This window comes from Gastrolobium bilobum, unplaced genomic scaffold (assembly GCF_033153095.1).
Source record: "Gastrolobium bilobum isolate Gb01-03AN ecotype WA unplaced genomic scaffold, APGP_CSIRO_Gbil_v1 utg82661, whole genome shotgun sequence".
Taxonomy (NCBI): domain Eukaryota; kingdom Viridiplantae; phylum Streptophyta; class Magnoliopsida; order Fabales; family Fabaceae; genus Gastrolobium; species Gastrolobium bilobum.
In genome coordinates this window covers 29,022-50,910 of record NW_026899496.1, presented here as the reverse complement: position 1 = coordinate 50,910, position 21,889 = coordinate 29,022, and the positions used below count along the sequence as shown (strand labels likewise).

General features: G+C 36.0%; 2 protein-coding genes across 2 annotated transcripts; both read left to right on the top strand.

The window, feature by feature from the left end:
* The first annotated feature begins 25 nt into the window (after window positions 1-25).
* Window positions 26-337, top strand: LOC133290659 (histone H4). The gene has a single exon (XM_061488777.1). The coding sequence runs from the start codon at window positions 26-28 to the stop codon at window positions 335-337; it is 312 nt and encodes a 103-aa protein (XP_061344761.1).
* Window positions 338-17,708: 17,371 nt separating this feature from the next.
* On the top strand, window positions 17,709-21,889 carry LOC133290661 (cation/H(+) antiporter 20-like). Its single transcript, XM_061488780.1, has 3 exons — window positions 17,709-17,888; window positions 18,667-19,683; window positions 21,591-21,889. Exons 1-3 carry the CDS (start codon window positions 17,709-17,711, stop codon window positions 21,747-21,749), a joined length of 1,356 nt encoding a protein of 451 aa, XP_061344764.1. The 3' UTR covers window positions 21,750-21,889.

The following is a 21,889-nucleotide window of genomic DNA, read 5'->3' as shown; positions in this document are numbered from 1 at the left end:
CTCACAATATCTGTCAAGTGTGAAAATGTCGGGTCGTGGAAAAGGGGGGAAGGGTTTGGGAAAAGGAGGTGCTAAGAGGCACAGAAAGGTTCTTCGCGATAACATTCAGGGCATTACCAAACCTGCGATTCGGCGTTTGGCTCGACGTGGAGGTGTTAAGAGGATTAGCGGTCTCATCTACGAAGAGACTCGCGGTGTCTTGAAGATTTTTCTCGAGAATGTGATCCGTGATGCTGTTACTTACACGGAACACGCTAGGAGGAAGACCGTGACCGCCATGGATGTCGTTTATGCCCTCAAGAGACAAGGCAGGACCCTCTACGGTTTCGGTGGTTGATTCCACGACCTAAATTTTAGGGTTTTTTGTGGTTGTAAATTTTTGTTTAATTGGGTGTCGTTTTAATGCTTCTTGTCACTTTACCCAATTGTAATCTTAGTTCTGTTTGAAATGCTAATTATTAGTACTGTTTACTTCTCGGAAATTTTTACTGAGCTTCAGTTCCTTTATACAATCTGTGGCTTTTCCTCTCTGAATATCCGTTTTGTTTGCCTTAAAATGAAACATTTAAGTATGTAAAATAAGGGGAAATAATTTCTGGAGTTGTGTCAGAAATTATTTGTTTGACAAGCAGAGAAAAAAACGGTGGGCTACCTATTATGTTATTCTCTTTCGTTCCTTTATGTTTCTCTTTTTCTCATTTTATCTGTGTGGCATGCTCATGATCATGCCCACGTGAAAAAAAACCTTAGGAAGCGAATTATTTTGACCCGTTGTGGCTTGTAAGAGTATATGGGTGTAAATATTAATTCATGTCTGTTTTGGCTAAATATTATGTTCCAACTTTCATTTGTACTAGGTTACAAGACTTGTATTTATTTGTGTTACACTGCATACAATTGTTGCATGATTATGTCGTTTAATCTCTTACTGTGAATACAAGTTTTTTTTTTTTTCAAAAAAAGAAGATTGGTATTCATGGTAAGAGATTAAACGACAAAATCATGCAACAATTGTATGCATTATTATCTTTTGTTGGTTCCACAAAACAATGAAGATGACAACGTCTAAATAGGTGAACACGTTATTCTATAATTTTTACTTTTTTTAAGTTTGGAAAAGTAAAGGTAAAATTGAGATTGAGTGTGTTGAAATGTTTCTGTCATCTTAAATTGATAAATCGCAAGGATTTATTACTTGGAAATTGTTAGTCCCTTAAATTGAAAATTACGTTTCCTTTAAAAACCATGTAAGAAACTAATGTATTTTAATGTGTTGTGACTTGTAAGCTATGAAGAACCTATTCAGACATGATGTTTTTGATACATTCCCGACTCCAGACGTGGATATGTTATTTCAAAATTATTAATATTTTGATACGTTTTAGTATTTAAATAATATTTTTAATATAAAGAGTGTATTTCACAATAACAAAATATTATAAAAGGAATATCATAAGGACACACCTTAAACAACGAGTTACACTCGATCCACACACCTCTGCTACCACCACTATGATCGATAAAAAGAACAACGGAGGTGGAGAAAGCAGACGAGACAAGCGAATGGTGTTGAGTCTGTTGACTAATCCGATACTGCAACATCTGTATCGAAAGAATATCAGAACAAGATGTGTGTCCGATACGTTGGAATTTTTTTTTTGAAACGTATCAGTGCTTTTTTTTTTGGATATTAGGGAAATTAAACAAGCAACACAAACTACCTAAGGATCATTCTGGGTATAAACAACCCCCACTAGATCCTTTTATAGAAACCTATTACAACTCAAAGGAGCATTAGGCAAAACAACTAACTCCCAAGAACCATGATCTACTAGCCCAGCCAAACAGTCAGCAACTGTATTTCCAATCCTGCTAATATGGCTAAACATCACCTTCCATTCCTTGTTCTTCATTCTCTGTATGCGATTCACTACTTGAAACAAAGGGTGATCAGAGGAACAACCATTTTGAATTAAGTACAAGGCTTCAAGAGAGTCTCCTTCCCATTGGACTTGTCTAAATCCATGATCCCAAGCCACCTGAAGACCCAAAAAAGCACCCCATAATTCAGCCTTCAAAGCATTGCCTTGGCCAACCTTCTTCAAAAAACCAACAATCCATCTACCATGACTATTGCGCAGGACCCCACCACATCCACTTCTCATACCATCAAGGGAGCATGCCCCATCTGAATTTATTTTAATCCAACCCTCATGAGGAGGCTGCCATTTTTCAATACAATCCTCCATTTTTTTAAAACTATCATCAATTACTCCTAAGGTTTTTTCAGCCTGGATAATATTATTCACATAAGTTCTAACCTTAAAACAGAAGCTTTCTGGAGAACAATCTTCATTTCTAAAAACTAGGTTATTTCTAGCTTGCCATAGCATCCAACGGGTGGTTCCAAACATGAGGCTCTATCTTTGCTCAAGCATCTGGCCCTTTTTGTTCTTCAGGTTGCTACTGAGCCAATCTGGAAAGCTGTTATCAGAAAACATGATACCATTAGACTTAAGTTTCAGAATACCCCAGATCTGCTTAGCCCAAGCACATTCCCTCATTATATGATTGCAATCTTCACAAGGGTGAAAACATCTGGGACAGTGAGCCTCTCCTCCCATATGTCTTCTACTCCTTTGCTCATTAGTCAGGAGACTATTCCCTAGAAGGAGCCACAAAAAATGCTTTATCCTTTCAGGACCCTGCCACTTCTAAGCACACTCCCACAATTTATTCTGACTTGGCAAGCTAACTGCCTTATCCCTGATGAACTGGTATGCAGACCTGACAGAAAAAGAACCACTGCTAGAAGGCCTCCTTATAACTTTATCAATGCCATCCTCCATCTTAGGGACCTCAATATCAGCAATAACAGCACACACTTCTTAGGGATCCTCCATACTCTTTTTTTATTTAAATAATTTTTATTTTTATTTTGTTAACTAAATATAAAAGAAATAATTTATAAATTAATTTTTTCTGATATGAAATTTGACATGAAAAATTAATAAAGTACGAAAATTTATTTATATTTATGTTATGAAATTTAAATATTTGATTGGTTATATGACTTATTATAGACTCTTATATGTATTAAATATAAATTATATTATATATATTAAAAATTTTATTTAATATCAAAACGTGTCCCAACGTGTCCAAATATGACATTTTTTAGAATTTACGTTTCGACGTGTCGTGTCGTGTCATGTCCCGTGTCCCGTGTTCGTTGCCGTGCATCATAGGTCTCATCAATGGAAACATTATATGTCGGTCAAAATTATTTTTTTCTGCCAAATTTTTCTCTTTTTTCTGATGTATAATACTCTTATTGATGAGATACACTGCATCGAGATGTAACTAAGATTTATTCCTTCTTAACATAGTTTTATTTTATGAATTTCGTTCCACGTCACCGATCCGGGACTTCCACAAAACATTCACCTGGACCGTCGATTAGGAACCATCAACGGTCAGCCATCTGTTAAGCTAGTGGCAACAGATTAACTGCAACGATCTCAAGAAAAAAAGGACAACCACCGTCGAACTATAAGAATCAACGGTCAAAGACTTCAGAAACCATATGACGAGGATCCCGATCTGAATCCGTCCATTATAACATAATCAACGGCTCGAAATCGCATTTACCATTTCAAAACCAAATCAAGCTCACTCTCTCTCGCTCTCTCTATAAAACCAAGCAAACGACCGCGTTTTCCAAAATTCAAATTGGATTGAAACGCTAGAATCAACGTGGGTGCTAGCTCTCACAAGATCTGTCAGTGTGAAAATGTCGGGTCGTGGAAAAGGGGGGAAGGGTTTGGGAAAAGGAGGTGCTAAGAGGCATAGAAAGGTGCTTCGCGACAACATTCAGGGCATTACCAAATTTTAGGGATTTTTGTGGTTGTAAATTTTTGTTTAATTGGGTGTCGTTTTAATGCTTCTTGTTAAGTTACCCAATTGTAATCTTAGATCTGTTTGAAGTGGAAATTACTGGCAGTGTTGTTAGAGAATTATAAAATAATTAATTAAGTTTTATCTAATGTCTTGAGTTTTTGAATTAAAATCATACTTAGCAAAGTAAATTTTGATGACTTGAGATGCATGGCCAAACTCTTTCTTCCCTTACTCAACTTTTGTGCTGCTTTGTTGGTAATATTTATTTTCCGAGTCATGAATACAAAGCAAATAGAGCAACACAAGAGTTGAGGAAGGGAAGCAGGGGTTTTTGTCATGTTGCATGGGTCTTGATTTTCTTGGAATCTTTCATTCTGAAAATTTGAATGTACAAGAGGTGCTCTCACCATATATATTGAGGTGATAAGCAAGTAGAAATTGATAAGGATGAAGCAAAGCATAAAGGAGCGAAATGTAAAGGCTAACAAACTTGCTAATTGACCAACTGACTATAACTTATAACAGAAAGTAGTTACTCCTTCGTAAATGTGTTCACTCATTTTATTCACATTAGTTTTATCTCAAGAGCTCAAAGTAGCATCCACATTAGCTTTAGTATCCGCGTCAACTTTAGGGTATATTGACTCCCCCGCAAGTTGGATTGTATATATTTAAATGTCCCAGCTTGGAAGTAACATTCTGAAATGCAGTGACAAAAAATGCCTTTGTGAAGACATCTACTATATGTATTAGAGTAGATACATAGGGATATATTTGTAATATCTGATAAGGGTACTTTTGTAATACACCAAGTGTAATTAGTTACACTAACCAATTCTGTTCAACAGAACGAGTGACGTGGCTCTTACCCTTAGCACTATAAGGGGGTCATGTGTGCTGATTTATACATAATGAAAACATGAGATATTTTTCACTTTTCTCTCTTCTCTCTCTCTCTCTCTCTTTCTTCTTCATCTCTCTTCTGGTTTCTGATGGTATCAGAGCCTTCTTCGAGGGCCTGATACAAGCTACTCTCTCACCATGTCTTCCGCGTCACCTTCTCAGTCGACGAGTTCGGCAGTAAACGCAGCAACGGAGAATCGCTCATCGTCTCCGTCACTGTTCAACCATGCGATCTCTGTTAAGTTGATCGAAAGCAACTTTCTCTTATGGAATCAAGTTGTAGAGACAGTAATCACCTCACATCAACTCTAACACTTCCTTGTTAACCCTAAAATTCCACTTCAGTACCAGCCAGAGGAAGATCGTGCTACTGGAGTCACAAATCCACTATACACTGAGTGGCTGCGTCAAGATAAAATGCTTCTTTCGTGGCTTCTTTCGACGATTTCAGAAGATCTGCTGAACGAGATTTTAGGAGTGAGTCATGCATATGAAGCATGGGATCAGATCCACAAATTTTTTCAAGGAATGATGAGATCCAAAGCTCATCAACTCAGATATGAGCTTTGCACTATCAAAAAAGGTGGTAGATCCATTGCAGAATATCTCAGACGCTTCAAGTTGTTGTGTGATGAGTTAAAGGCTATCAAAAGTCCTATTTCTACTGAAGAACAAACGGAAATAATCCTAGCTGGACTTCCTGCAGAGTTCAACGCCTTTGTTACAGCTGTTAGAGCTCGTGAAAATCCCTATTCACTCAATGATCTACGTGTTGAATTAATGTCTCATGAGATGATGCTTGCAAAGCAAAATGAGACACTTCTGGCAGAGTCAATGTCTGTGAATGTTGTACAGGCACAACCTACTGATCAGAAAACTGATTCCACGTCTAGCAGAGCTCCTTTTCGTACTATTCAACAAAGTCATGATCACAGTCTGCCAAACCAGAGGTCTTATGGCACTGGTAAAGGAAGAGGAAGATCTTTCATGCGTTATAACAGAAGTGGCAGAAGCTATGGACGCAACAACCTGCAATGTCAATTATGCTATAAGTTTGGACATAGTGTCTAGAGCTGTTGGTACCGTTTTGATGAAAATTTTGTACCTGATCACTCTCTATCTACAGCTTCATAGCACTTTCCAGCTGCTCAGTCCTACTCTCAAAGGTCACACCAGTATATTCGACCTTCCCCACATTCTCCTCACTACGAATCAGAACCAACACATGCCTCCACAACAATGCAATACTGCTTCAAGGGCAAGGTTTATTGCCAACTCCTCCAAGTGTTCAAGCCATTGAGTGGTTTCCAGACTCAGGGGCTTCTCATCATGTCACGACTCATCCTCAAAACCTCCTGCAAAGTACTCAGCTGACATGTGCAGATCAGGTTTACATAGGAAATGGACAAGGTCTGAAAGTTCATGCCACTGGTTTATCCTCTTTTCCCTCTCCTATTAACCCATACACTCACTTGCACTTTCACAACTTATTGCTTGTACTTTCCATCACTAAAAACCTTATCAGTGTGAGTAAATTTGCCAGGGACAATAGAGTTTATTTTGAATTTCACCCCTTTACTTGCTGTGTCAAATCACAGGAATCTCATGAAGTGCTGCTGGAGGGTGACTTGGGATCAAATGGTCTATATCGTTTCAATGGAGTACATCGTGCTCCAGACTCAAGTCAGACTTGTGTCTCCAACTCAGTGTCTCTTTGTAATAAGTCTTTAGGTTCTAGGCCTTCTTTTTCAAGTGTCAATTCCCCATGTACAATAAATGTTGCTTCTGGTCATCAGAAAGCTGTAGGCTCATCATACATGTACTCTTTATGGCATTGTCGTTTGGGTCATCCTCACACTGAGGCTTTCAATTCTGTTTTGATGTCTTGTAATGTCCCTATTCCAAATAAAAGTGACATTGATTTTTGTTCAGCTTGTTGTATGGGTAAAATTCACCGATTGCATTCACCTCCTTCAACCTCAGTCTATGAAAAACCTTTTGATTTGGTCTTCAGTGACTTATGGGGTCCTGCCCCAGTAAAATCAACCTTGGGATTTGTGTAACATCCCGTATATATCCGGCAATGTTATCATACTATCGTATTAAGCAGCGCTTAATAAAAATGCGAAATATCTTTTTCTTTTCAATTATGATGTCATTATCATTACCAACTTGCTTATTTATCAATTAATAAAACAACGCCTGTATGTCATTGCAATAAAACAACTATCTGAATATACCTCATAACATAGATAATAAAAGTGTGGCTCTAGTCACGGAACTACAACAACGTAGACCAGACCATCTAACAGTTTATACAACTCCAATCTAAAGCACTAACATAAAGTGTCATGGACAATCCCTATGCTCACTCAAATAAGGCAACACGCCCAACATCAGTCTCAACAACAACGTAAACATAAATAACGAAAAACATAAACAACATACATAACCAGTCATGGCAGCAAACAACATAATATCATCAACTAAGCTCTGGCCTCCTGCCGCCAGAGGCATCAGTCACCAAACTACCGGAACCTAAAATAAGCATTCCCCAAATGTGGGGTGAGATCTCTAAACAAGAAATCTCAGTAAGACAAGGGGTCCTCAAGGATCTTCCACCCCAAGCTCACATACATGTGCAATATAAGTTTAAAAGCAGATATCATCATCAGTTCTAAAATAGTGCAATGCAGCAGATAATCATGTCATGTGTGTCAATTCTATTCTACTGGCCAGAGAAATGCAGGATTTATATACGTCTAATACCCACAAATAGTGCAAGACGCTACTTGCATTCACCCCGGATCACCATCTCGTATGACGCCACATACTCAAGTTTACCGTCAAGATGAAACAACACATGCATATTAAAAGCCATTACACATAAAGCTCAATCAGCATTTCAAATATTCAAAGCATGTAACACAGCATGCATATAACCACACCCCCATGGGACATGGTGGAACCACAACATGGCTAAACCGAGGACACGAAAGCTTACCTTGCAAGCTAACACCCAAGGCCAAGAGTCCACAGCTCAAAGTCCAAACACAGCAGATTCACAATCTGTTATGGACCAATATTATATCAATAATAATGCAACACAAGCATATAAATTAAAGACAACGCCTTTCCTTACGTTTTACATCTTAAGGCTCCATACCAAGCCATAAGCCCTTAATCACAACGATTCTGACTTAGTTCATTAGTTACAGAAGTTCAACTTCATTAATCTAGGGTCCACAAACCCCCAATAGCCTACTGTACGCACAGCACAGCTACTGTTCTACGAAATCCCAGAATATCTGGATATTCCTCGGGACCATATTCAGATATGCAATATCCGGATATCTCACTGGACACATCCGGATATGCAATATTCAGATATCCAGAATCCCATATCCGGATATCTAGTATCCGGATACTCAAAACCCATATCCGGATATTACATATCCGGATATTCCTCGGGCACATATCCGGATATTTCACGACATAATGCAGAAGATGCATTTCGTGAAGATATCCTTCCAAGCTTCCATTTTTAACACTTAATTACGTTAAAGCATGCATCTTTATACTGATTAAGGTCCACACCCTAGTTGGTTACTTGATTAACCCATTAAACATGCAAAGATCACACCTTTAACCCATTAAAACACAAGCTCAAGGTAGGTACAACTCACCAAAGCTCAAAACAGAGGCAAAAGGTTGCTCTTGGAGCTCACAACCAGCTCCCAAACTCTGACTTGGAAGAGTGCACGAAAATGCACAACAAGGTGGTTCCTTTATTCACCAAGATGACCACTTGGAGCTTTAACAACAAAGAACAAAACCTCTACACTCCAACCTACTAACACAGCCCCCTCACAAGCTCCACACTGCCACCAACACTCAGAAAGAGACCAACAAAGCAGTCCCAAAGCTAGCTCTCACCCTCACCAAGTGTTTAGGAAGAAGGAACAAGCATCAAAGGTGATAATTTGGCCAAGAAATGAAGGAAAGAGCAATGGAACACTATTCTGGTCAGCCTCCACCAACAACTCACGCTGGAATTCTGTTTTCTAGGGCATTGTGCCCTTATAAAGGGTATTTATAGCTCAAACGTACTTAAACACACAGTATTAACTTTATTTGCTACGCTTATCATTTTAATCCCAAACTTTGGAATCTGAAACTACACATTTTTCCAAGAATTAACATATTTTTCTTATAATTTTCTGAGCACCTTCCCGGTACGCGCTTTTCCAAGCCAGTACCGGTTTCTAGCACCAGTTCTCATTATTTGGACTTGAAACTCGTTTTACAAGTCCTATATATCATTCTAGTAATTACATGTCCAAACTGACTGGGGAGAAGAATTTCGTTCTTTTCATCAACTTTTGAAACAACATGGTATCATTCACAGAATTACATGTCCTCACACTCACCATCAAAATGGAGTGGTTGAGAGGAAACATCGTCACATAGTAGAAACTGGTCTTACCTTACTTGCACATGCATCTCTACCCATCAAATTTTGGGATCATGCATTTATCTCAGCTGTCCACCTTATCAACTGCCTTCCTACAACATCATTGAACTTTGAGGTCCCTTTCACTAAACTTTTTAAATCTGTCCCTGACTATAAGAGTCTTAAAGTCTTTGGCTGTGCATCTTTTCCCTTCTTAAGACCATATAATAATCATAAGTTGGACTTTAGAAGCAGTGAATGCTTATTTCTTGGCTACTCTCCCAATCACAAAGGCTACAAATGTCTCAACTCCTCTGGTCGTCTGTTCATTTCCAAGGATGTCCTTTTTAATGAAACAAAATTTCCATATACCTCTTGGACACATGTGACATCCTCTCTTCCTGCCAGTACTACCTCACAACCCATTTCCAACTTAATTCCATTCGTACCTTCTTCTGTACCATGTTCCCAAACACCAATCTCTAGTCAACAGAGTGACTCTCCTCTACAGCAGTATACCTCTCCTCTCCCAGCATCCAGGACAGTATCCTCTTATGGTTCAACCTCAGTCAGTCCAGCTGATCCTTCATCCTCATCCTCCCAAGCAGCAAGCACTTAATATTCTAACAGTGATGTATCACCTTCTGGTTCAGGTATCAGTTTATCCTCTCCAATTTCAGCTAACTCTAGCCCTTTTTCTTCTTCCAGCACCAGTTCTGGTTCAGAGTATGTACCTTCTGGTTCCCTTCGTTCTTCTCCTTCTCATACTATCCTCACTCGATCTAAGTCTGCCCAACTACCTCAATACTACTGACTTCCCTTGAACCTACCTCACTCAAACAGGCTCTTGTCAATCCCAATTGGCTTACTGCTATGCAATCGGAAATCAATGCTCTTCAAGCTAATTCTACCTGGACCTTAGTTCCCCTTCCCGAAAACAAAAAGGCCATTGGCTGCAAATGGGTCTTTCGGATTAAGGAGAACCCAGATGGCTCTATCAGCAGGTACAAAGCCAGATTAGTGGCTAAAGGCTTCCACCAGCAAGCTGGTTTTGACTTCACTGAGACATTTTCCCCAGTTGTGAAGCCCATTACCATTCGGGTCATTCTTACTATTGCCATTTCTTTTGGTTGGCAGCTAAGACAATTGGATGTCAATAATGCCTTTCTCAATGGCATTTTAGAGGAAGAAGTCTACATGACACAACCCCCTGGTTTTGAATTTTCTGATAAGTCTCTTGTTTGCAGGTTACATAAAGCTTTATATGGTTTAAAGCAGGCACCAAGGGCCTGGTTTGACAAACTCAAGGCATCTCTGTTTCAGCTTGGATTTTTGGCAAGAAAATGTGATCCTTCCTTTTTTATTTATAGGAAGTCCAATCACTGTGTGTTCCTCCTAGTTTATGTAGATGATATAATCATCACTGGAAGTGATGCTAGCTTGCTTCACTCTTTTGTTCAGAATCTGAATGCTGCTTTTGCTCTAAAAGATCTTGGAGATCTTAATTTTATCCTTGGTATTGAAGTCAAGAAGTCAGCTTCTGGTGGCCTCTTTCTATCACAGTCCAAATACATCAGAGACCTGCTTACCAGAGCCAATATGGCCGAAGCAAAAGGAATTTGTACTCCCCTCCCTTCTGGCTGCAAGTTGTCCAAATATGGTTCCAATTATTACTCAGACCCCTCATTTTATCGCTCCATTGTTGTAGCTTTGCAGTATGCAACTCTCACACGACCAGAAATTAGCTATACAGTGAACAAAGCTTGTCAGTTTATGTCTCAGCCTCTTGAAGAACACTGGTCAGCTGTCAAACGCATTTTAAGGTACCTTCGGGGTACACTCAAGCATGGGATGTTGTTGCAACCTTGTCATCCCAGCCATCTCTTTTCTATCACTGCCTTTTGTGATGCTGATTGGGCAGAGGATCCAGATGATCGAAGTTCAACATCAGGTGCCTGTGTGTTTTTTGGATCTAACTTGGTCTCTTGGTGGTCCAAGAAACAACCATTGATTGCACGGTCCAGCATTGAGGCTGAATACCGTAGCCTTGCACTTGCCACTTCTGAGGTTCTTTGGCTCAAGTCTCTATTACATGAACTTCATATTCAGTTCTCCACTCCCCTAATTTTCTGTGATAATCTAAGCACAGTTTCACTGTCCCACAATCCTGTTCTTCATGCTCGTACCAAGCACATGGAACTTGACTTATTTTTTGTTCGTGAGAGGGTTCTAGCTAAAGACATTCGTGTCTGTCACGTTCCTGCTATAGATCAAATTGCTGACACTCTCACCAAAAGCCTCTCTGCCTCTCGTTTTGCTGCTCTGCGTGACAAACTCAGTGTGGTTGACTATCACTCTTTGTTTCATCCACCCTGAGTTTGAGGGGGGCTATTAGAGTAGATACATAGGGATATATTTGTAATATCTGATAAGGGTACTTTTGTAATACACCAAGTGTAATTAGTTACACTAACCAATTCTGTTCAACAGAACCAGTGACATGGCTCTTACCCTTAGCACTATAAGGGGGTCACGTGTGCTGATTTACACATAATGAAAACATGAGATATTTTTCACTTTTCTCTCTTCTCTCTCTCTCTCTTTCTTCTTCATCTCTCTTCTGGTTTCTCTGAATATGTGCTGAACTGGCAACAAATGAATGAGACTTTGAGTCACCTTTTCTGGAATAATGTGACAATCCAATTCCACATGTTTAGTATGCTCCCGAGGGCGGCTGTTTGGTAAGAGGTATTCTTCAGGATTTTTTAAAAATTGAATTTTTTTAAATTTTAAATTTTCTGATATTATTGTAAACTGAATGTTTTCATCATATTTTTAAAAATTGAGATTTCCAAATAAAAAAAATTTCTTCTCTATCAAACGCCCCTTGATTGCTTGGATTATGGGCAAGATATATAGTTGATGTATTGTCGCAATACACAGAGATGGGCTGTGATAGTAGAACACCAAGATCATTGAAAAGGTATGAAAGTCATTGGAGCTCACAGTTTAAAGCTCGATACTCAGCCTCACAAGATGATTGAGAAACTATTGTTTGTTTTTTTGACTTCCATAAAATAAGTGTTGAAACAAGGAAAACACAATTGCCAGTGATAGAGCATTGTGTATATAGGCAACAAGCTTAATCTGAATAAGAAAATCCTGACAGCCTCAAATTATTATTGGAAGGAAAGAAGAGTCCAGGGCCAGAAGAGCTCTTGATATAGCGAAGTACTCGAAATGTTGTTGTTTGATGCACATCTTTGGGGGCATAAATGTACTAGTATAGTTGCTGGACAGGAAACACCATGTCTAGTCTTGTAGTAGTCAGATATAAGAGTCTCCCCATAAGATAATGGCAGGAGGAAGGATCATGGAGTAGAACACCTATAGAAGTGCAAGTTTTAAAGAGGCATCCATGGAAGTGGAAATGGGTTTTGCAGCAAGCAAACCACTACCAGATAGAAGCTCCAATGCATACTTTCGTTGATTAACCACCCTTTATTGGAATGGGAAATCTCAAGCCCGAGAAAAAATCATAAGGCACTTAGGGAGAGTTTGGTACAGAAGAAGAAAAAATTTACAAGAGAAAAAATATTACAAAAAAATTGGTAGGAACTAATTTTTTTTAGGTAAGTTACAAAAAAATGTTTGGTTGACCAATTTTTTTTCAAAATAAGTTGATTAAGTTTTATGAGTTGTTGTTTGATTGATTGTAAAAAAGTAATAAGAAAGTGGGGTTATTTTATAAGAATACCTCCACATTTACTTTTTCATTCATACATAGTACAATGACATAAGGTTATTTTAGTCTATATTTTTGCTATTCTTTTTCATATCCCGGGCTACACACTATTCCATATATTGAATGAACTTCCATTTGCTCTTCCCTCAAGTAGATTTACAAGCAAAAGCAAAAACCAGGTAATATTTTTACCCAAAAAACTCTCCCTTAATTTGGTACCAAAATACTGTAAACAACTATTCCCAAATTAACTTTCCTGAATTACAAAATATAATCCGCATAACAAACGCCCTTAAGGGGGCGTTTGGTAGAGGAGAAATTTTTTTTTGTCCGAAAATCTCGATTTTCAAAAATATGATTTTTATATCCTGTTTATGATAATATCCGAAAATTTAATTTTTACATCCCGTTTATGATAATATCCGAAAATTTAAAATTTAAAAAAATTCAGTTTCCTAAAAATCTTAAAAAATACATCGTACTAAATTGCCCCTTAAGTCATTTATATGAAACATGTGGTCAAGGAATTGTTTACCACGTTGAATTTCCTTCATGTCATTTATTGTTAATACAACATCATCGACGTACACTAAAAGGGCAGTGAATTGGGCATCATTTTTCAAAATAAAAAGGGAGTTATCAGCCGATGATTGGACGACATAGCCCAAAGAAGTCAGAGCTCAAGTAAACTTATAAGCATTTTTTGGACCGTTCGATAGAGAGCTGAAAGGGAAAGGCAGCAATGATCCGAGCCTTGGAATTAGACTTTTTAGTTTTTAGCTTTAACCAATTTTATGAGTTTTTCAGTTTAGTTTTCTACGTTATTTTGTAAGCAACACGTGAGGAGGAGACTTCTTGGAGGAGTTCAAGAATCTTCAAAGTTTCAAATTCTAATCTATATTTCTTTTAAACTTTTACAATTATGAACATTTGTATTCAAGTTCCTTATATGTTCTCAACCTTTTCAGACTTGAATTTAGTTTGATGCAATGTTAATGCAATTTCTATGTTTTTCTTTAGTGTTTATTGTTAAAATGAATTTATGATTCTCTTTATTGGAATTCTAAATTAAGTGAAGAGTACCCATTATATTAAAACACATGTTGAGCATGATTCTTGCATTTCGTTTATCAAAATTCTTAGTTTCAAGAAGCCATTAGAATGGATCTTGAACCATCTTTTTCATGATTCTTTAATTGGAAAATTAAAGGGTTGTGATATTTTGCTAATTGAAAGCTTCAAAGGTTAGGGATAATCTGAAGTGGAAATTAATAATTTGTCAAAATCTAAGATGGTATTAACACCTAAATTTGGTTACTTAAGGTTTGGACGTCTAAATTTAATTTTAAGGTTTGGACACATGAATTTGGAAAAATTCATATTGGTGCTTGAGACGTTGATTTTCTGCAAGAAAGGTGCTATAACACATGTAAATACAGGGATGCAAATTAAAGAGGGGAAATTCATGATTTTAGGATTGCAAGATGTTGTCACCTTTGTTATTCATTAAATTCACATTATAGTTGTTTAGATAAACCTTATTGCAACTCTAGTTTATTGAATTTCCATTTTAAAAGTTGATTCCTTGTAATTCAAGAAAATTAGGATACAATAATAGAGAAGAAATTGAACCACTGAGGAATGATTATAATCAATTTTTTATTCCTATACTACTAAGGTGTTTTTTCGCATTAGACTTGCATAACTTTAATTTCTCTGTATATACAATAATTTATATCCTAATACAAATATACGAGAATTAACGGTTAAGATATATGTATATATATATATAGAGGAATTTTATTTTATATTTGATGTATTTTAAAAATAAAACAAAGAAATGAGATTAGAAAGGAATATATTTCCTATTCAATAAAAAAAATAAAACTAATGATAAACACAATAATTTGAGTACTCTTCCTTGTATGGATAAAAGAGCTATTTGTTTTCACAATTAAGGCAAAAACTAATATTATATTTATTTAAATTTAGCTAACTATATATTATTAGGGATAAGATATTTTACCTACATTTTTTTTGCCTACTTTACCTATTCATCTTCAATATTATTATATCAGAATCTCATTCTTTCTCTCTTTTGTTAGATTCAGATCCAATGGTATTGAAAATGAATATGTAGACTGGGCAAGAAAAAAGTAGATAGAATAACTTATCACATACTATTATTAGGTTTTAAACTTTATGCAATACTATTTATTAATCATTAAAAATTAAATTCTTAAATATCTATTATTATAAAAAAAAATGTGTTAATATGCACATAGATGCCACTAATTAAAATAAATTTTAGAGTAAACTTACGATAGTCTCTCAAAAACATTTTAAGAAAAAATTATATATAAATTTAATTAAATTCCATATGGCAAAATATTTTAATTCGAGGTAAGCACAAATATGCTTTTGGCGTCATCCATGAATTTTCCCATATTCATCACTTGACTAGCTAGCAGCAATTAACATGATTAACACAAGTCCCACGATGGCTCCATAAATTGATGGATGTAGCACCTCCTCATTACATCTAGTCATCTATCCTACTAATTAGATATTATATTTTTAATGAATGGTTGATATTTATCATCTACAAAACACCTGGCTATTTATTAAGATTTTAATATTACAAAATTCTCTGTAAAAAAGAGATTTTTTTTGTATCAAATTTTCTTAAAATAAAAAAAAGTTACAATTGCTACATTCGTTGCCTAATTTGTATTAGAAATTTTCGGCTATATGGATTGATTTCAGACTCCAAAATGGGAACTGGGTCCCGATCCTCACTCACCTTCCTATTCTTCTTTCCCTTGATCTGATTTTGGGTTCCTAGCTAGAATGATTGCAATACTTCGTGTCAGTTTTCATCTTATTCTTTCTGTCTGATTAATGCGCTTTTATGATTTCATCTTAAATGTGATTTCGTGATGGATTCATTTAATATGCATGAATCATGCCGGTGATTTTGAGTGGAAGAGTATAATAGGTTCATGATTTGAGTGGAAGATGGCGCCAAAAGTCCTTTACAAATTCCAAGAGCTGTTGTTATTTATTTATTTATTTATTTTTAAATCTCTGAGTACAAGTATACTGCTTTTAATTTAGTATCTCCAACTTCCCAAAAATAAAATTAATCTTCTGCCGTCGGATATTTTGAGGAAACACAAAAGAAATAAAAATAAAAAATAAAAATAGCATTTTCATTGGATTATTTTTTTTTTTTGTAAAGCGTTGGGCTTCTCGAGACCTAATCCTAAGGTTTCGAAATAAGAAAAATCTTTTGTCATATTAATGATATAATTTTATATAATTTTAAGTAAAATGACCAACGCAACTCTTATATTTTTTCTCACCCACAAAATTAAAAAGAGGGAAATGTAACAAAATTAACAAATATGCATCAAAATACAGTCATTTTACTTAGAATGATACAAGATCATGTCCTTAAAAAATAATAAGCATTTTTTCCTTAAAAATATTAAGACGTTTGGCAATATTATATTTTCTTTGAAAAAAGTGAAAAGGATGAGCAATAAAAGACCAAAGTTCTTCGCATATGAAATTCCCTTCCACCCCTTCTATTTTAGCAGAGGGATTCTGAGCAGCTCTCAAGCAATGGAGTTTCATGTAAATTAATTAGCAAAATTTAATTTATCTGGATGCTTATAACTTATAAGCTTGAACAGCTTTGGGGTTTTTATGTAAAACTTTCCATATATCTTGGTAACGCTAATTCTCTGCATCACTCATGACTAAAATTAAAAAAAAAAAAAAAAAAAAAACTTACATTAAGTGTATTTATTCCTTACACTTAATCCTACCCGCATATAGTAAATTTCAGAGTTATAGGGGCCCTACCATTTTAGAAGCCAAATCCGTAAACTGTTTTTTCATTAGGGTTCTAAACGATCCAAGAAGTTTAGAGAATCTTCAGTATATATTATCTCTGTCATGGTCAGCAGGTGCAACTATTTTATACAAAAAAAGTTTGTTTTACATTACATTTTAAAATCCACAAATACTAAGATGTAAAGGGATGTTTGGTAGAGAGTTTTTGTTTCAAGAAACTGAAGGTGATAATTTTATTTCTTCAGGTTAATTTTATTTATTCACGTTTGATATAAACGATTGCAAGAAATTTCTTGAAAAAATTGAATTAGGGGAATTCAATTTTATGAAAAAAAATTCCAACTTAAAATATAATAAAAAAGGTGGTATTTTGTTATCTTATACCATGAGAATATCTTGTAATTTTTTATGTACAAAATTAACCTCCATCTTCTTGATTCTAGTTCTTCGTTCTTCGTCTTCATCATTTAGGCAATTTTTTCCTCTAACAAACATTGCCTAAATGACAAAAAATTAATGTGGATATTTTCTATACCAAGTTAGTCATTTTCAGTAGTCCACATCACTTTTTAAAAGGTCCACCTTAAAATTCACGCCCGTTGACTTTTCGTCTATATCATGTCACTCATTTTATGTGGTCCACACTTCTTGGAAACAAATCAACACGAATGCATCAACATCATCTCATTTTAAATCATTACGGGTTTTCTCAAAATCACATGAAATTTAATATTTTCTTCTTATAAATATGCAACTGAAAATAATCTTATGCAATCCAAACCTCCGTAAGTCCATATCGTTACGGTTTTTGACAAAAAGGTCCATATTTACACTTAAACAGCAACAATGCCGTTGAACATAACTTCCATTAAGACATCATCGAATGGTGCTTGGGAAGGAGACAATCCATTGGAATATGCCTTTCCATTGTTAATAGTTCAAATCACCTTGATCCTCATCGTGACTCGCTTACTCGCTTTCCTCTTCAAACCTTTGCGACAACCTAAAGTCATAGCTGAGATTATCGTAAGTTTCTTTATCTATGCTAATCACAGTGCACATACACACACTTAAATTTCGTTGTATAAGATTTCTAGCTCCACTTATGAATATAAGGGTCAGAGTCAAGTATACACAACCTTATTTTTGTAAGCTTTCGATCATAAGGGATGTCCCGTTATTGTTCCTATAAGGCTTGCCCACATACACACTATAAAAAATAAATTTTAATATACAATACTCTCTGACTTGCAAAAATAAAGATAAGAGTAAAGTATACATAATCTTGCCCTTGTAATCTTCCGATCACAATAGCCAACCTAACTATTGCTGTATAAGGCAAGTCAATAGAATTATAATTGGCCTAGTAGTGAAATGTTTGAATAATTTACATAATGTTATAGATTCAAACCCATGTGTCATCATTATATATATATATATATATATATATATATATATATATATATATATATATATATATGAGGCAATATCCTTTGACATCAGTGTCAAATTTGAAGTTTGACACCTCATTTGAGAGCCGTTGGATCAAAAAAGATCAATGACTCTGATTTGTAAGCATGTGACACGATTGATCTTTTTTGATCTGACTACTCTCAGATGAAGTGTCAACCTTCAAATTTGATACCGGTGTCAAAAGATCCTGTCTATATATATATATATATATATATAACTATTGTTATAAGACCCGACTTTCGCACACTATATTTAAAGAACTAAAATATTGAATTTTAAAAATTTAATTCGTTGCAATTGCTTATGCTTTGTGATTTTTTTCTACGTGCAGGGTGGAGTTCTGTTAGGTCCTTCAGCTTTAGGAAGGAACGAAACCTACATGCACCATATATTCCCATCATGGAGCATGCCAATACTCGAAACCGTGGCAAGCATAGGCCTTCTTTACTTCTTGTTCCTCGTGGGTCTTGAACTCGATTTGAACTCTATTCGCCAGAGTGGCAAAAGAGCCTTAACCATAGCATTCGCCGGAATTTCCCTTCCCTTCGCCTTCGGCATCGGCGTCGCCGTCGTCCTCCGCAAAACCGTCCACGGCGCCAACGAGGTCGGTTTTGCGCAGTTCCTCATCTTCATGGGCGTTGCGCTTTCCATAACAGCGTTTGCTGTGCTCGCCCGCATCCTATCCGAGCTCGATCTCCTCAACACTGAAGTCGGGGGAACCGCCGTGGCCGCCGCCGCGTTCAACGACGTCGCCGCGTGGATCCTTCTAGCCCTAGCGATCGCACTCGCCGGCAACGGGAACCGCCACAAGAGCCCCCTGGTGTCCGTCTGGGTTATGCTCTCCGGCGTCGCGTTTGTGATCTTCATGGCTGTTGTGATCAGACCGGCGATGAAATTCGTCGGAAAAAAATGCTCGCCGGATAACGGCGCCGCCGATGAAGGTTATATCTGTTTAACCATAGCCGGTGTGATGGTGTTCGGGTTCGTGACGGATCTGATCGGGATCCATTCGGTATTCGGGGCGTTTGCGTTCGGGTTAACGATTCCGAAGGGTCCTTTCGCGGATTTGTTGATAGAGAGAATCGAGAGCTTTGTGTTGGGTTTGTTGCTACCACTTTACTTCGCTTCTAGTGGGTTGAAAACGAACGTGGCTAAGATCAGTGGCGCGAAGGGGTGGGGGCTTCTGGTTTTGGTGATATCAACCGCGTGCGGAGGGAAGATTCTTGGAACCTTTGTTGTGGCGTTGATGTGCATGATTCCGGTGAGGGAATCGTTGACGGTCGCCGTGCTGATGAACACTAAGGGACTTGTGGAACTCATCGTGCTTAACATTGGCAAAGAGAAAAAGGTTAGAGCACATTTTCAACACTTTCTCATTCTCAATACAGGGAAAATATATATGCAGTTAGGAAAAATATAAAATAATATTGTTTTGAGATTGAAAAATTAAAAAATTAAAATTATAAATATTATAATAGTTCTGAAATAAATTAAAATTATAAAAATATAATAATTTCTGTATAAAACGAGGTTGTATTAAGCTTATTGCAAAAAAAATAAATCCTTCTCAACAACGTGCTTAATTGATTATTTAATTAACAGATAATATAAATAAAAAATCATAATTTTTTAAAGAAAAAATATTTATCTATTTAAATAACAGTTATTTCAGTTAAAATTATTATTATTTATTTATTATTTAAATTGATAAAAACCTCTCACTTTTTTCTACTATTATTTATGTTTCTCTCACTGTGAAACAATGTAGTTATGCTTAAAATGATATAATTCTGCATCTTTAAAAAGAACAAATACACCTAAGTTTTGTGGCTCAGTTGGTAGCATGGGGACTGAGTGGTGGGAGATGATCAGAGGACCTCGGTTCGAATCCTGCCAACATCATCATATGGGGAGGGGCATAAATACCGTGATCCTTGGGCTCGCACCCAAACTCTGAATTAGTCTCATAGGCGGCTCAAAGAGTCGAACCCGTGGGGATACCGGGAGTTCTAATTCACCTCAAAGAGGTAATTAGGATTAGTTTCAAAAAAAAAAATAACAAATACTAAACTTTTTTTCAAATAGCTTTTTATTTATTATTATATTTTTTTTTTTGAAAATATTTCATCGGTTCATCACTTCGCGACTAGTCCGATTCGGAGCGGGTCCAGCTCTCATGCGCCAACTGAGCTACCACCATTTGATTTATTATTATATGGTTTATAAATAATAATATGTTAGTGAAACATGGTTTATGTTAGTCTGCTGGTCAAAGAACATGTATTAGCTGATTAATGGAGAGGAATATTTACTAGGACACTTATTCGCGGTGAATAATAAAGTAATAGTTTTCAACTTTCTTATTTTATGAACTTTGTAATTAGATGGCTGAGATTTTCACATTAACATGTTATGTGAAACAAAATATGATAATTTTCACTTGGCCATCTTATATTAAATTAGCTATAGCTATCTTTTGAATGCAAACTAATATCACCTCCATTTACTAGCAACTTATTTGAAGTATAACTTTATTTATTTTTAATTATGTCTATGTACGTATTTTGTGAATTATTATAATTGACTTATTATTTATCCTTTTTATTATTTTTTTTAAAAAAATTAGGACGTATATAATATTGCCTAATTTATTAATATATTATATAGTATTATAAATATATTTATTTTATAATCAGTTTAATTAGTATGGTTCAACCACAATTGGACCATTGAACCATAAAGAAGCACATTCGCCGGATTAATGACTAATTTTGTTTTAAAAGAAAAATTATTAGATGTGCGTTTTTCTTATTTTCTTATTTTAAAAAATGAAAGGAATGTGTGTAAATAACTAAATATCACAATTGTACTGTTGAAAAGGACCCCTTTTACTTTGCTAAAGTAGTATCAAAACTTCAAACGTATAAAATACGATCCATAGATTGTTTGGCATTTGGCAACACATCTTTCATTATCTTCGAGCAAAGATTTATTCTCAGGAGAATAAGCACTAAGGGCATTGACAAATTACTAATATAGGATAGAAACATAAAGTGATTTGCATTTAAAGTTACATATATGTAAACTTGTTTCTCCAATTAAGTTAAAAATGAAACAATATAACTATCGTGTCCATTGTCCAATTAATCCTATTGATGTTCTAACACCTTTGACAAAGAATTACGATTATTAATGAACACGGTTTGGTTTTCTTCTATTTCAGTTACAATTCATTTGCTTGTTGTTATCTTTCAGGTTCTGAACGACGAAATGTTTACCATTTTGGTGCTTATGGCTTTGTTTACCACCTTTATCACAACCCCGTTGGTGATGTCCATCTATAAACCCACTCATGGCAAATCGTTTCAGACTAATGGCGAACTAGGTGGCGTCAACTCTAATGCCAAAGTGTGACAACATGTGCAGTTGGCGTCCTTCAAGATTGAATAGAATAAACACCAATATTATTTAAAATTAGGAATTTTTTTCTAATTTAAATATTTATATTAGATTCGAGAGTGTTATTATATACAGGGGATGGCTAAATTGTACTC

Coding starts and splice junctions, on each gene's coding strand:
- LOC133290659 (XM_061488777.1), top strand. CDS start 26: ATGTCGGGTCGTGGAAAAGGGGGGAAGGGTTTGGGAAAAGGAGGTGCT.
- LOC133290661 (XM_061488780.1), top strand. CDS start 17,709: ATGCCGTTGAACATAACTTCCATTAAGACATCATCGAATGGTGCTTGG. Junction 17,889..18,666: donor AAGTCATAGCTGAGATTATC/GTAAGTTTCTTT, acceptor TTCTACGTGCAG/GGTGGAGTTCTGTTAGGTCC. Junction 19,684..21,590: donor ACATTGGCAAAGAGAAAAAG/GTTAGAGCACAT, acceptor GTTATCTTTCAG/GTTCTGAACGACGAAATGTT.